At 48.4% G+C, this 13,597-nt stretch overlaps 1 protein-coding gene across 8 annotated transcripts in view; it reads left to right on the plus strand.

Moving 5' to 3' along the window:
* Positions 1-13,597, plus strand: part of LOC126547124 (TOX high mobility group box family member 4-B-like) — a 764,451-nt gene that overhangs the window by 722,337 nt on the left and 28,517 nt on the right. For all 8 annotated transcript variants that reach the window (XR_008608964.2, XM_050194994.3, XM_055062672.2 and 5 more), the window contains 2 exons: positions 5,183-5,305; positions 7,102-7,265. Coding sequence is in view for 7 of the 8 variants with exons in the window: in XM_050194994.3 (XP_050050951.1) it covers positions 5,183-5,305; positions 7,102-7,265 (287 nt within the window). In the remaining variant the exon portion in view is untranslated. The remainder of the gene's footprint in view (positions 1-5,182; positions 5,306-7,101; positions 7,266-13,597) is intronic.

Genomic DNA, 13,597 nt, shown 5'->3' on the forward strand with positions numbered 1-13,597 from the left:
GTGTTTCTGTGCATTGCTACCGAGACCGCTAGTTCCACGCTTGACGAAATCATTCGTATGCAACGCAGGCGTCGATTGCCAGCTGCCGCCGTATAGAGGTACGATGTAATTCACAGCTGTGTTAATGACAATAGTCTTGCCTGCTAAAATTTTGAACAAGCGAATCTTTCTGGAGATAGTCCAGCTCGGTTCCTGCCCCCATGTGCGTTGTGCTGCCAACTTCCTATAACGCAGTGTGAGCTCGCGTTCGAAGGATATGTCTCAGGAGCAAAATACAGGCGAGACTATTCAGCTACAGGCATCCCACGTCATCAGTGCGTGGCGCTTTCTCGGTCATTTTGGCCAACTGCTGGCGTAGGTGATGCGGAGGAAGCAATTTGAAATTGCCTCTTCAGACCTCGCATTCTTCTGAAATCCAGTTTCATTGTGCGCTGCTTTTCTGCCGCCGGTCATTTTCTACGGTTGCCTGCCCCAGATGATCACCTGCTTCAGCGCCGTTGTGTGCTGTAGACGGTGTAGGAAATAAATCGTCACAGCAGGCGAGCTCGGGAAACCAGGTCCGCTCAAGTTTCTCACTTACAGCTACGATAAGTCTTGCGTGTAGAATGACGGTTGTCTCTCTCTCTCTCTCTCTCTCTCATTTAACCTTCCCCCGAAAAATACGTACTTCGTACGCTTGCAGTGGTTCTTCCTTAATACTTACAGACGCTTGGAATAAATTAGTTACCCGAGCGTTATATGTCCTGGTTCAATTAAACATTTTTTTTTTCTTTTCGTTTGAGGGTGGGGGCCTTGTAAATAAGGAGTAATCTCTTTAACGTAACATGACCTCTGGCAGCAACTTTTGAGCCGAGTGCGGGTTGTTCGACGTAATGAACGAACCGGTGCTCAGCATGATCACAAATACTAGTTAAATGTAAGCAGGCATAGTGTGTTTAGCTCAATTTTTGTATGTGTAGGTTTAGGAAGGACATACAGACGACGGTAGGAGCTAGGCTCTTCACTGCCAGAGTATCTACAGGGGCAGTCGTTCCGCGAAACAGGAGATCGGGTGCCCCCCGTCTCCTTCTAAGCATTGATGATACCAGTTACCGTCTTGTTACGGTATTTCGATAACATGATTATTTCTGTGTCTGTAATGACTACACAAAGTCCGCTGTTTCTTTTCGCTCGCAAATTACTGGAGGAAGACGTGGCTTTCTGTTTCAGACAAAATGGTTTGCCGACTAAGGGAAAGTGCACCGGCTCTGTTGGGAGAGGAGCCAAGCCCGGCGGCGGATAGCTGAGGCTGCGCATCCCGGACAGTAAATACGCTTGAACGCCTGCCGCAGATGATCGCCAGGCAGCTTCCTAAGGCCAAGCAGCAAATGATACGCACGGTGACTAACGCGGTTTGTGATTACCTTCGTGCGCGATGGTGTTGGACTACGGCAGAAAGAAAAGAAAAAAAAATGGGGGAAGGGGTATTAGCAGCGCTGTTTGTCTTGTTAGAGTTTTCTACATTTTTGATGCACTGCGAAACGGGCATAACGTAATTTAACGATAAACACGCCACTTGAGTTATTGAATTTAATTAAATGCTGGCATTTTACGTGCCAACACAACGATATGATTATGAGGCACCCCGTAGTGCGGGGCCTCCTATGTAATTTTCGACACCTGGGTAAATTAGAATTACACGGGCGTCCTTTTTTTAAATTTCGCCCCCGTCGTTATCATGCACCGAATGCACCCCACCAAATTCTCATACCTATGCCGGTATTGTGACGTACCAGACACGCTCCCACACATGGTGTTGGTGTGGCCGCACCGCGAGAAAAACAGTGAAGATGATGCCTCAGAACCGCTACAAGCGACCGAAGAAACGTGGGAGGCAATGTTAAAGGCACAGAGCCTGGAAGATCAGCGAAGTCTGGTGGACCGGGCCCGGGCTGCAGCATTAGCCAACGGCTTTCTGGACTAAGAGAGCCGCCCACCTAGGGCGAAGAAAGGACACTTTCTCGCTGTTTCTTACAATAAACGTTCATTCTTCGCCCCCGTCGTGACGTAATCGTGACACCGGTCTTCGAGGAAATATTCTAGACTTGTGCCGCAGTTCAGTAAGGGCAGCAACAGGCTGACGGCACGTTCAGGCTCGGTTGGAATAACTTGACGAGAACAGGATAACAAACGCGCTCATTTGCTTCCTAACGGGCGTGAGCGTTGTCCGCCCGTCGCCGGGTTTATTCTTGTAGCGCGAGTCGCTGTGAGCCACCGACTGTTTCGTAACTGACCCATTTACCCGCGCCCAATACATCGAAACTGCTACATCCTCTCATTACGCGATCCGCCCGCAAATTACGCAACCATGTTTTCTGGACCGGGCACATGCTATCCGATTCTGTTCTGCACATTCACATTCGTGACGTTGATTGGGCATTATACATATATATAGCAGTCGCGCATCTGCCGACGACGTACTTGCAACCAACGCAACGGTCTCGGCATGCGGCCTTGCAGCTGCCGTTTCTGTTCACGTCACGTAGGTTAGGAGTGGAACATGCGGAAAGCTAGCAGGACTCGCGTATACTTCTGTGCGTTGCCAGGCAACTTCTTTAAGCTGACTCGTTCTACTTTGAGCCATGGCTGAGCCTGCCGCTCTCTCGCAGTAGCAGATGTCTTGTTCTTGCTTTGTCGTGTGTCAGCGAGCCGTCATTTCTGATGGTTGGTGCGTTTGTGTTCGCGAATTACTTCTTTCTCTAAAGCTTCACGGAAGCAGATTTCTCAACGTGCGGATTTCCTGGAAATGCGCCAAATATTTTCGCCGAATCGATTCAGAGATATTTTTGGGGTGATTAATATTATGCCTGGTTCTCTTTTCTCTTAATGAGCTTGTTGTTGCGAGCTGTACGTTATTTTTGATGTCGCTCTCCTCTTCCCCATTCGCCCACCCCCCCAGCGTATTTATTTTATGAGCGAATGCAGCACTTCATGAATACAAGGAATGAGCGAGCAGAGGGAAATGAGACGCCGATTCCTGTTTAGCTTAATACTCTTTCGAAAATGAATCGTTAAGTTAGCGTCATGAATAAATAACAGCCCTCTTTGCATTTCTGAGCCGTTCCCGGCGCACCTCGTCGCCGCGCTCATATATATATATATATATATATATATATATATATATATATATATATATATATATATATATATATGAGCACGCACGCGCACACTTGCTTCTCTTTTGAATCTCCCTCGTTGGGTAAATGATGGTCTGGCTGTTCTCATCGTCGTAGGGGAGAGGGACGCGATTGTATCTCTTCTCCTCACTTACGGCCCTTTCTGGTCGCCATGGAAACGGAATTGCTTCGTTGGCTGTGCCGGCAGAAATTGTTTTTATGATCCCAGAAAAGGCAGTCGAAGGCCTTTCTTTCCCTCCGCGCAACCTCCGCGGCGGCCCGCCGTAGTATCAAGACGAGCTACTGCGTGCATGGCGCCATCTGGAGGCAAGTGCGCTTACTCGGTGTACTGACGGCTGGTGCCGCCGCTACCGCCACGGCTAACACAGCGAACCGCGCGTATGCCTGCGAGTCCTACAAGTGCTGCCGTCACTCGCCAAAGGGCCGTTGTGTAACACCGCCTTCCCTTCATCTTGTCTATATCCTTGCAATATTCCTCTAAAGACGGTGCGCAGTGATTCTGTTCGCGTAAATTATGAGATTCTGTGTGCTTTGGAAATAAGTAGAAAACTGACGTTACTGCCTTTCTCGGATACGCTATAATTTAGTTCCGCTGTTCCTTGTATTTTTTGACAGTTAGATGTATACGAGTGCGTATTTTCTAAATTCCCTGCCCTCCTAACCAAGAGGTCGAGAATGTATGCGCAGCAGGTTGGCGCCCGGTCTCTCCCAAGTGTGCGTGTATAGTTCTGCAATGGATGAAGTGACAGACTTGACGACAAATTATCACTCCCGTGATGTACCACTCCGTCACTGAAATCTGGGTAGGGTAGCTCCCTGTATCAGCTCATGTTTCTAAGCACACTCTATAATAATGTGACGTACTTTCACGCCCCGTCATCCCGCCTTGAAATAGAAAGCGATAAAGAAATAAACCCGTGAACAGTTTCCGCAGCCATCTCGTGTGGCCATTCTAAAACCGGCCCCCATTAGCTAGTTCAAAATGCGCAAGAAAGCGATGGATAAATAGCTTCTTACATTCAATCCGACATACCTTTAATGCAAGAAGATAGCGAGTCTTTGGCAAATTTTTGCCACTGCAGCTCCCGCGCATTTCTGCCTGGCCCTTGCGTTCTTTCATGCTTGCTTCGCAAGTTTCGTTGATACTCCGTTGTGAATATGTAGGGCAGGGTGGGTGTAGTCGAAGAGCGCGCAGTTTTAGCCGCGTAAACGGATCGTATAGCTAACGGAGGCTGCATAAATATGTATACGATGTTAGAAGCCAGACCTGTTTGTAATGACGCGCAACGGGCATCGCCCTTGAGCGTGCAGGATTTCCGTTCGCAGCGGGCAGAACGCCATCCCTCCCGCTTAATGTGTTTGCCTGAACGGCCGCCATGGAACGGCCGACTTCATGGGAGTTACCAAAGAATGGGAGTTGCCGAAGTGCGTCCGGTAGCTCGTAGCCAAATTGGAGCCGTAATATGACCAGCACTGTCACGTGCATATAACTGCTGCTTTGTGTAAATGAAGGAGATAATCGAAACGGCTTTATTCGCCATCGAACGTGGGTCATATATCACGGCGGCTCACCGCTGCTGATTGCGCAAAACTGCCGGCCTCCTCATTTCCTCCTGTCGGCGTCACCACCTATGCAGTTTATTGCCTGTTTTGTTTCAGCGGCATCACGCAAAGGCTGCGTATGCGCATGGCGACAAAACATATATGATCAAGGTATACTACTCATGTACATGGAAGTATTTCAGGATATTTCTGCGCAGGAATACACTGTGCTTGGTCTCTCTTGTATTTACACGTGAAATAGCTACGTTTCATTCAGTAATTTAATAAAGTAGCCGTTGAGCTTAGTCTGAACGGGTCGTTGGGTTTACTTCCGACGATTAATATGCAACCTCAAGGTTACTGTTGATTAGGTGAAGTCATTCCCTTCACGTTTTTTGTTGTTTCCATGTTCCGTTCACGTTTGCGTTCTCGCTGCAACAACGTTTCGTTTCGTGCTTGTGCAGACATTTCATACCCCTAGCTTCGGGGACGAGGAGTTCGAGATTCCACCCATCAACCTGCAGAACGTGGGCGGTCCTGCGCATCCCGACGAGGCAGCCACAGCGGAAGTGGTCTACGGATCTCAGGTGCGTACTACAGTGAGCTGCGCAGGCAATTTTCGGGTCGTCTCGAAATTGAACGGCGAATTGTGTAGCATACAATCAGCACAATGGCCGACGCACGATTTGCGGCGTGTAGCGCTCCCCCGTTCGCTGAGGGAGAGAGAAACCCGGAGTATCTCGCGGAACACGCACAGCGATATACGAGTTGGCATCGAGCGCCTTGCAGGACACGGGCGCCAATAAACGTTGCGCGGAATCGCAGCACATTGCAGGAAAATGGCATACCGCGCATTTCGGGGACAATTCTCTCCGTTTGTGCAGGAAATGGGCGATTTGGGATGTTTTTCGCTGACCAAGCTTCATAGAAGTGGCAGACATTTGAATCTGCGCGATAATCCGCAGTAGTTAGCTAACAGAACTTGGATACTTAACTCTTTAATTAATGACTGTGAGAGGCATGTTGTGTCAGTGTTGAAGTGAGCCAGACGCCGTGTCATGTTGCAATTTTTTTTTTCATTCCCTTTTGCCCTTCGTCATTGGCTGGCATATAACGCCCTGCTTTTCGTTGTCGCCGGTATCGGACACTCGATGCGACGGGCAACAAGAAATGAATCGAACGAAAAGAATCCTTACATGAAGCCACCCTATAGTACTCATATACTTACTATTCCTACAACCGACGAGATAGCGGATGCGCTTACATTGGACGATTTATTTATCCGGAAGGGACTTAAGCTCGGCTGCGCAGGCAGTGCGTGATACCAATATAACCGCTGAGCATATACAGGGTGTTTCACGTAACGTGAACCAAGGGTTTTAAAAAAGTGGTTAGACGAAACTGAATGAAACCAACGACATATGGTTTGCCGTCATGTGGCGTTCCTTAGGATATTTTTGGAATTATGAAAAAAAATCTGAATATTCACTTTAGGGCCAAGTGCGTTTCGTTGCGTTGTAGAGGGCATTCGAAAACGACCGATCCATTTTTTTTGTGGCAACGTAGATGATGCGTGGCGATTTTTCCCGGCGTTTAACGAAAGCCTTCGAAATATGAAATAAAAACCACGTGACTGCGCTCGTGCGCTGTCGTATTGCAGCGCTCTTTTCAACCGCGCTTCGTGCGAAAGAGCCGTGCGTGCGGACCGTGGCGAAGGGAGCGGCCGCGGCTCTAGGCATCGGCCTCACAATGCGTCAGCATCTTTGGTGGCGGTGGCACACGGAAAGGGAGCGCTGTTCGTCCCTTATAAGCGATATAGGCTCGACGCACGGTTGAGAGCAATGCAATACGATAGCGCACGAGCGCAGTCACGGGGTTTTATTTCATACTTCGGGGGCTTTCTTTAAAAGCCGAAAAAATCGCCACGCAGGCTGTACGTTGCCAGAAAAAAGTGGATCGGTCGTTTTCAAATGCCCTCTACAACGTTACGAAACGCTCTTGGTCCTAAAGGGAATATTAAAAATTTTGCATAATTGATCATAGTTAATGAACTAATTAAGCGCAATATAAAAAAAAATATCATACGGAGCGCCACATGACGGCAAACCATATGCCGTTGGTTTCATTGAGCTGCGGCTAACCACTTTTTAAAAATCCTTGGTTCAAGTTACGTGAAACACCCTGTAGAGCGGCCCAAGCGGCTGGAAGAACGCTGCATAGCGGCACCCACAAAAGTTTTCGTAAATCTGAGCTCGTTCGTGGCCTGCGTGGCGCTTTTGAGGGTCTCGTATGAGTTGAAGAATAAATGATGGTGCATGGTGGCGCGCACATGGGCTGCTCGTGCTGCGATGAAACGCTTTCGGCTCTGCTGTCTCTCGCGCAGCCGGGCATGGCTCCGCAGACGAGCATGGCGCAAGCCATGGGCTCCCCTATGTCGGGCGGAATGATGGAGCCACCGCAGCACTCCTATCCGGGGCCCCAGGGGCCCCCTGACATGTATCACCACGCCATGGGCATGCCGCCTCCGCCGTCCATGCATTTACAAAGGTGGGTTTCCGGGCCATCGGCCCCTTCAGCCACATCCGTGCAGTCGCGACCTGCCTGCTTGGGGGGTGGGTCCGGCCTCTGCCAGCCAAGGTGAGGACTGCGCGCCCGGACTTTGTCCGGCTTGGCCGTGAAGTGAGATGCGCGAAACCGAGCCACTTCCACACGGGGCAGTAGATGCGCGCCACGGATATCCGCGAAAATGTCATAGCCCCATTTAAATATAGCAGGATATGGAATTGCGAACAGCGAATCGCGTGGATTTCGGTATGGACGCAGCGCAGCCTTAGCGATAAGGTGCGGAACGTGGCCCCGCTCTAATGTGCCGGCTGGCTCTGTGTACTGTACACTCACTCAGTGCCCGGTTGTCTCAGCTTGTGCTTGACGCGTGCGCGAATGTTGCTCGTCAGTGTGAATGTTCTGGCACCTTCTTTCTCTTGCTTTTATTTATTTAGTTTGTTACATTACCGTTCATCCGTGTGTGTGTATATATAGGCAGCGAAAGACTTCAAATTTAGGATGTTTTCTTCAGATTTCGGGTTATCGATGCGGGCGGTGGTAACAAAATTCTCCAACACACAGAAGCTCACAGGACACCGAGGCGCATGCACGCTTGCGGCACCGAGTGAGAGCGCTGCTGCACTGAGCGATGCTGTTTACGCCCAGTGCTTGTCGCTTATATATGCTTCGCTACACGTACCAAAAGCCACTCGCCTCGCCGTTGGCATTTAAATACACCTGTTAAGGTGCACATGCCAGCGCCCACTGCTTTTCGATTGCTTCTGCAAAGATACACACTATTCTTATTTCTTCGCGTTGGTTACCAGACTTATGTACTAATTGTATTTGTGGAATGTGACAACCTATAAGAAAGTAGGTTCTCAGTGGACACTCATATCATTAAAATACAGTTTTCTTTACTCGCTTATCGAGCATAAAAAGCATGGTGATTCACATGATTAATTAAATAAACCGTTATGTTAGTATAGTATAGATTTTATGGTCTCGTTTCCGTTTGACGAAAAAGCCGGCTTGGGAGAAGCAGCTTGAAAAGTTTCGCGTTCGGTAGCACACATAGTGGATATTGTTCGTGCACGACGTGTTGAACTTCTGCTGCATCCCGCAGTAACTGCGCAACGTGACGAACTTCGCTCGCCTATATTATAGCCATGTTGTCGCAGCCGTCGCTCTCTAAAACGCTGCCGACCCACTGGTCTTGCTGGTACATTTCGTATATATACTGTTCTGCGTTTAGTGGAAGCAGCAAGGTGCGTGTGTGTGTTTATGCGTGCTATCGAAGCTCCCATAGAAGGTATGGGAGCTCAGTATCATCTACATTTCACGGGGAAAAAATCAACACTTCCCATTCGAAGCTCTTAGCACGAAGTCGGTCACTGCGCCAGCTCGCATCCATCGCTGGCACTACATAAACAGAGCTCCTAAGAACATTACAAATGAAGCGCAAGCAAGTTGAGAATATGGCCACAACATCGCGTAACAATCCGGCACGAATTAGTTGCTGACCCATCTGTATTTATAGCCCAGACATTGCACCGGTGAGCCTGAGTTTTGCATGAACTTAGAGCAGTCGGTTCAACCAGATTTGGAACTAAGCGCCACATGCATGTGTCCTTAGTACCAACACACATCCGTTACTTCGGTGTCAAAAGAGCAACACTACATTGCAATAATTCACAATAACCAGTCTTTCATCTTCGCTAGCAAAGCACGTATAGCTAAACATGTTATTTCGTGAAAGGCCGTTGAAAAGTAAACTTACTAATCAAATCTTATAAGATTGATATCATATATATTGTCATTGCTTTCTATAGCTACGCATAAGAAAGTTCTGGCAACATTACAGTGTTAAATGTAATAACACAATCTCGGCATATCTGAGCACTCGTCGCCGCGAGCAAATTGCTGTAGTTTCGTACCCATCATTGATCGTGGATGGAAACAAACAGCCTGTGACATCACATCTTATTCTAATGTCATTGTCAGTACATTTACGAATGTTTCCATAAGTGATGTAATGGATGTATAATTTTCATCAACTGGTGTTTTGCCCCGCGCGACGTAGTCGTGCTGCTGTCGCACGAACCGCTTTTCGGTCTCGCGTTCGCGAACTATATGAATAAACTTTGGAAGCAGTGGACCTCACTAACAGTGGACTTTTATTGGCAGGGATGCGTTTATTGTTGCAAATACTACTTTACGACTAGGTCGAATATGATTAAAATACAATTTACTTCCTACTCCTGTCTTTAAGCCGCAGCCACTTGTGAGAGTATACAGAAAGGAGAAAAAAAAAAGATTCGCACATAGGATCAGTTTCTTGCTTGTACTCTACAACATGTTTTCAACTAGGTCAACAATTAGAAATAATATTTTATTGTCGGGACTTTTGGTTAACGTGTTGAGTGCACGTGAAATTATCAGCGACAGGCCTTCTTCCGAGTTGGTTGTGGACTTGTCAGTTGCTGTTAAGATGTACGAGTCGAGGTTCTACTACGGCATTTATGTCGTAGTAGAACCTGTATGCCTGTATCTTATTGTACTGGTGGCAATTTGACGTTCAACGTTCACAAAAACTTGGTAATAACCTCCAAAGCTCAACAACTCTGGATCTTGGTGAGCTTTCACATACGCTCATGTCAGGCCTGGTAGAGACTCCAAGCTGCAGGAGTTATTTGATGCCCTTCTTAAGGCTGTGTAGCAACTTAGAAATGTCATTCTCATTATTAGTTCGTTCACGTGACCGCGCATGTGCTGCATAGAACATCTCGCTAGTCGCCATTAGTAAATCACTGGTAAATGTAGACAAAATGATATTTTTGCAAGGGTGCGTAAAAAATAAATAATTCTAGCTCGTGCTTTATTTGTTTTGCACAAGGCTGTGCATTTAGTTCTCGAGCCGGATATGAAAACTGTGAAGTGGTTGCATGCTCATGAAGGCGGATTTGGCGTTTCGTAGGTTGCCTGCATGATCGAAACTTCCCATCGCTGCGTTCTCACCTTTGATGTACCGTTGCTTCCCTCCGGGTCACTTGGCTGCGCGGTGGTCCTTATACTGCCAGAGCACACGCCTTAGTCGTTACTTGATCGACGTTTGCCGTCATTTTCTATCCATCAAGGCGAAGCCTGCACGTCCTATTCTCTATCTAGTTGAGTGCTACTCGCACGGAACACACCGGCTCTCACTGGTGCGTTCACTGCTATGCATCTTTCTCTATTCTTTTTTCCAAGGCTGTCTTTCTTGTCCCTTGTATTGCTTTCGTGACTACGCCCCTTTTGCGAAACGTCCATTTCGACGTGTCGCGCAACTAATGTGCCCTCCTTTTCCTGCCGTCCAAGCGCCTCGCTCGCAAGTAGATTTCGACATCGTCTTTTTGCACGGTTCCTTTATCCTAGCTTACGTCACGCAGCACGCCTGCCTCTTTACAAACCTCTGACACCACGCGGTTGACCTTGCGTTCGAAGCAGGCGCGGACGCACACACACACACACACGCGCGCATGCATACACACACACACACGCACGCACACACGCACGCACGCACACTGCGTGCGTGCAACCTGGTGTGCGTGTGAAGAGATGTCTGTTGTCTGCAAGCCAGCTGCTTTTCGGCATTTATCATGCTTCCGTGCCCATACAGTGTCACCTCAACGCATCTACCAAAATTCCCGCACTGCACTCCGTCTAGGTACAATGATTTCTCAGCAGTTGTGTAGGTGTTGTACAAACAAATCCGCGGCGAGTTTCCCAGGCGCGCGCACTTCACACTGGCACGGTGTCATCGTGAACTTTCCGCTGGCTTTTTCTCACTCTTCTACCGTCAAGACACAGGCTGCTGCTCCGCAAGACATGGGTGCGTCTCGGAGATAGATCCTTCGAGCCATCAACGGGTGATAGTGTCTATAGACCGTTTTTTCGTAGGCGCCGCCATATTGGGACCGCAGTGGCGCCGCCTATGAGCAGCGCCATACTGGCTTGGGTGAAAGCGGTCTTTTGCATGGCAGGTATACGCTCGGCGGTAGGTTCTGGCGTTTGTTTTCGCGGTCGTGCGGTCTATTTAGTATGACGTGCGTCTTCTACGTGGTAAACGGTTCTGTGAGACGTGCTCAAGTGGTTGAAGGCGTCGTGCCCGGAATTTCTGCTGGCGTTGAGGTGGACGGAACACGCAGCGCGAAGTGTGCGCGCATATTTGAGCCTACAATCAGCCTCGGAGATCAGTTGTGTATTTCTGAATGTTCCAATCACTAATGTGACGTTATTGCAGTATTATCCTCTATTTCTAAGCTGCGGTTTAGGAGCCATGAAACATACACGACGATCGTAACAGCGTGTGTACCGTTCTGCTACGATAGGAGCTGTGCTGTTATACTTCGACAAGCGTTCAAACTGTTCGCTGCAGGTTACATTGCGTGACTACTTGGTTGGGTGGATGAGGTTTCCACCCATGAATAAAATAGTTTTGGCTAGTAATAGCAGCATACCTCACAGTCTGAATTAAGCTTGTCCATCAAAGCGACCGTTTACGAACTTCGCGAGCGTCCTAAGCAGTAGTAGGTGCTGGATTACAGATATCTTTGTTAGCATACGGCATCAGCGGTTATATATTTATAAACGTTGTGCGGCGTTAGCCCGTTTTCTCTTGCTTTTTAAGAGAAAGATGATGATAACCGAATTTTTTTTTTCGGTTGTATTCGTTCAGTTCTCTACGACGCACTCACACGTATTATGGAAATATTGCGCTCAAAAATTGCCATCGCATTCTTTTTATGCGAACCCTCTCATATATTATGGCTGTATACAGGCCAAAAAGGCAATGCCGAAGCACACAGCTTATATGTGTATCGTGCTGGCTCACCAACCGCAGTGATCGCTGTGTTGAGCAGCGCCATGGGCCTCACGCAGCAATGCTAGCGTAGGCATATTGTAATTTCAAGCATACTAGACTTGAAATGCGTGAGAACGATGCCAGTGAATCACAAATATTTGATAGCGCCTGCCGCTCAGATGTTTCGTGGTTGCCTTAGGTTGGCCGTGCACGAGCATGCGCTCTTATGTTTTATGTTTTACTCCCTACGCCATTCGATCAGACAGTGAGCTGATTTACCATTTAATGCTGGTAATACAGGGACACCGGTTTTCTTTGTTGAATTAAAATCGATATAAGCAAAATAGTAAACAACACACACGCACCGCGACTGATAATGCGCGCACACCGCGGCTGATTATGCTCGTCACATTTTTGCGCCCCCAAGACATATTTCTGCCTACAGTAGTTACCGATGCACCGAAAGGCTTCCCTGACGACCTTATATGAACGAACATGGCGTAAATTTCACAAAGTAAGATTTAAAACATCTCTAAGTCGTTCCGCAGCACGCGACAGCAATACTTTCAAGCAGCGCCGCGCCGGATCGCCCAAGCCAGAGAGGAGGAAAGGCTCTCCGCGCGCCCTATCCTCCTCGCCCGATGAAACGGTCTATACGTTTAGGCGATGAACACAGTGTTGCCACCACCGCGTCTGCTGGTGACCCAGTGGCGCTTCTAGCTCTCCGCTCGCTGCGGCCAGCAGTCGTAACCTTGACACGGTGCGTGCTCCGAACGCGCAGCCAGCAAGCGCCTGTGCCGCGGTGAGCAGTGGCAGGTGTGCGAGCGTGCTGTATGGCCGCAGTCTTCAAACCTATTGTTGCCGGTCGACCATTAACATGCCGTCATTTACCTGGCACCGATCACACGACTTACACAAAGCTCTTCCTGGCAAGGACCTTTTAGTATTTTCGCCGGAAGCTTCCTGCTGTCTCGACAAGAAGCGTGGTGTATATGTTGTATCGTTCGCCCTTGCTTTTACCGCGCGCCTTGTTTTATGTGGGAGGACGTGAAGTATATTTTCTAAGTTCCGTAATGCGCGGATGTAAAATTTCATCTGCGCCGGTTGAGCTAGTCTCATAAAGGACACGGGAATCGCGCGCTGTAGTGCAAGTGAACGTACATCTGGTGCAGATGCCTTCCATAAAATTTGTGAAATTGGAACATTAACGAGAAAAAAGAAAGGAAGAGGGGAAAGGAAAATATTCGTGACGAAGGCGTATTTAAACGTTTGACGTGGTCATCTATACCTGCCCGCTTATATAAATATATTAGTGGTGTATCCTCATCTCATTCTGTCTTGTTTTGGAAAGTTGGTAGGTGCCATTAACTGCGCCCTCCACCCGCTCACCCAACTGGAACGCGATAGCCTTATGGCGTCCAATCATTCGATGATTGCCCGGCGACATCGCTTTAGCAGAAGCCCGGCTCCACACAGAGCCGTGCGCAATCCA

This window comes from Dermacentor andersoni, chromosome 1 (genome assembly GCF_023375885.2).
Source record: "Dermacentor andersoni chromosome 1, qqDerAnde1_hic_scaffold, whole genome shotgun sequence".
In the NCBI taxonomy this organism is placed as follows: domain Eukaryota; kingdom Metazoa; phylum Arthropoda; class Arachnida; order Ixodida; family Ixodidae; genus Dermacentor; species Dermacentor andersoni.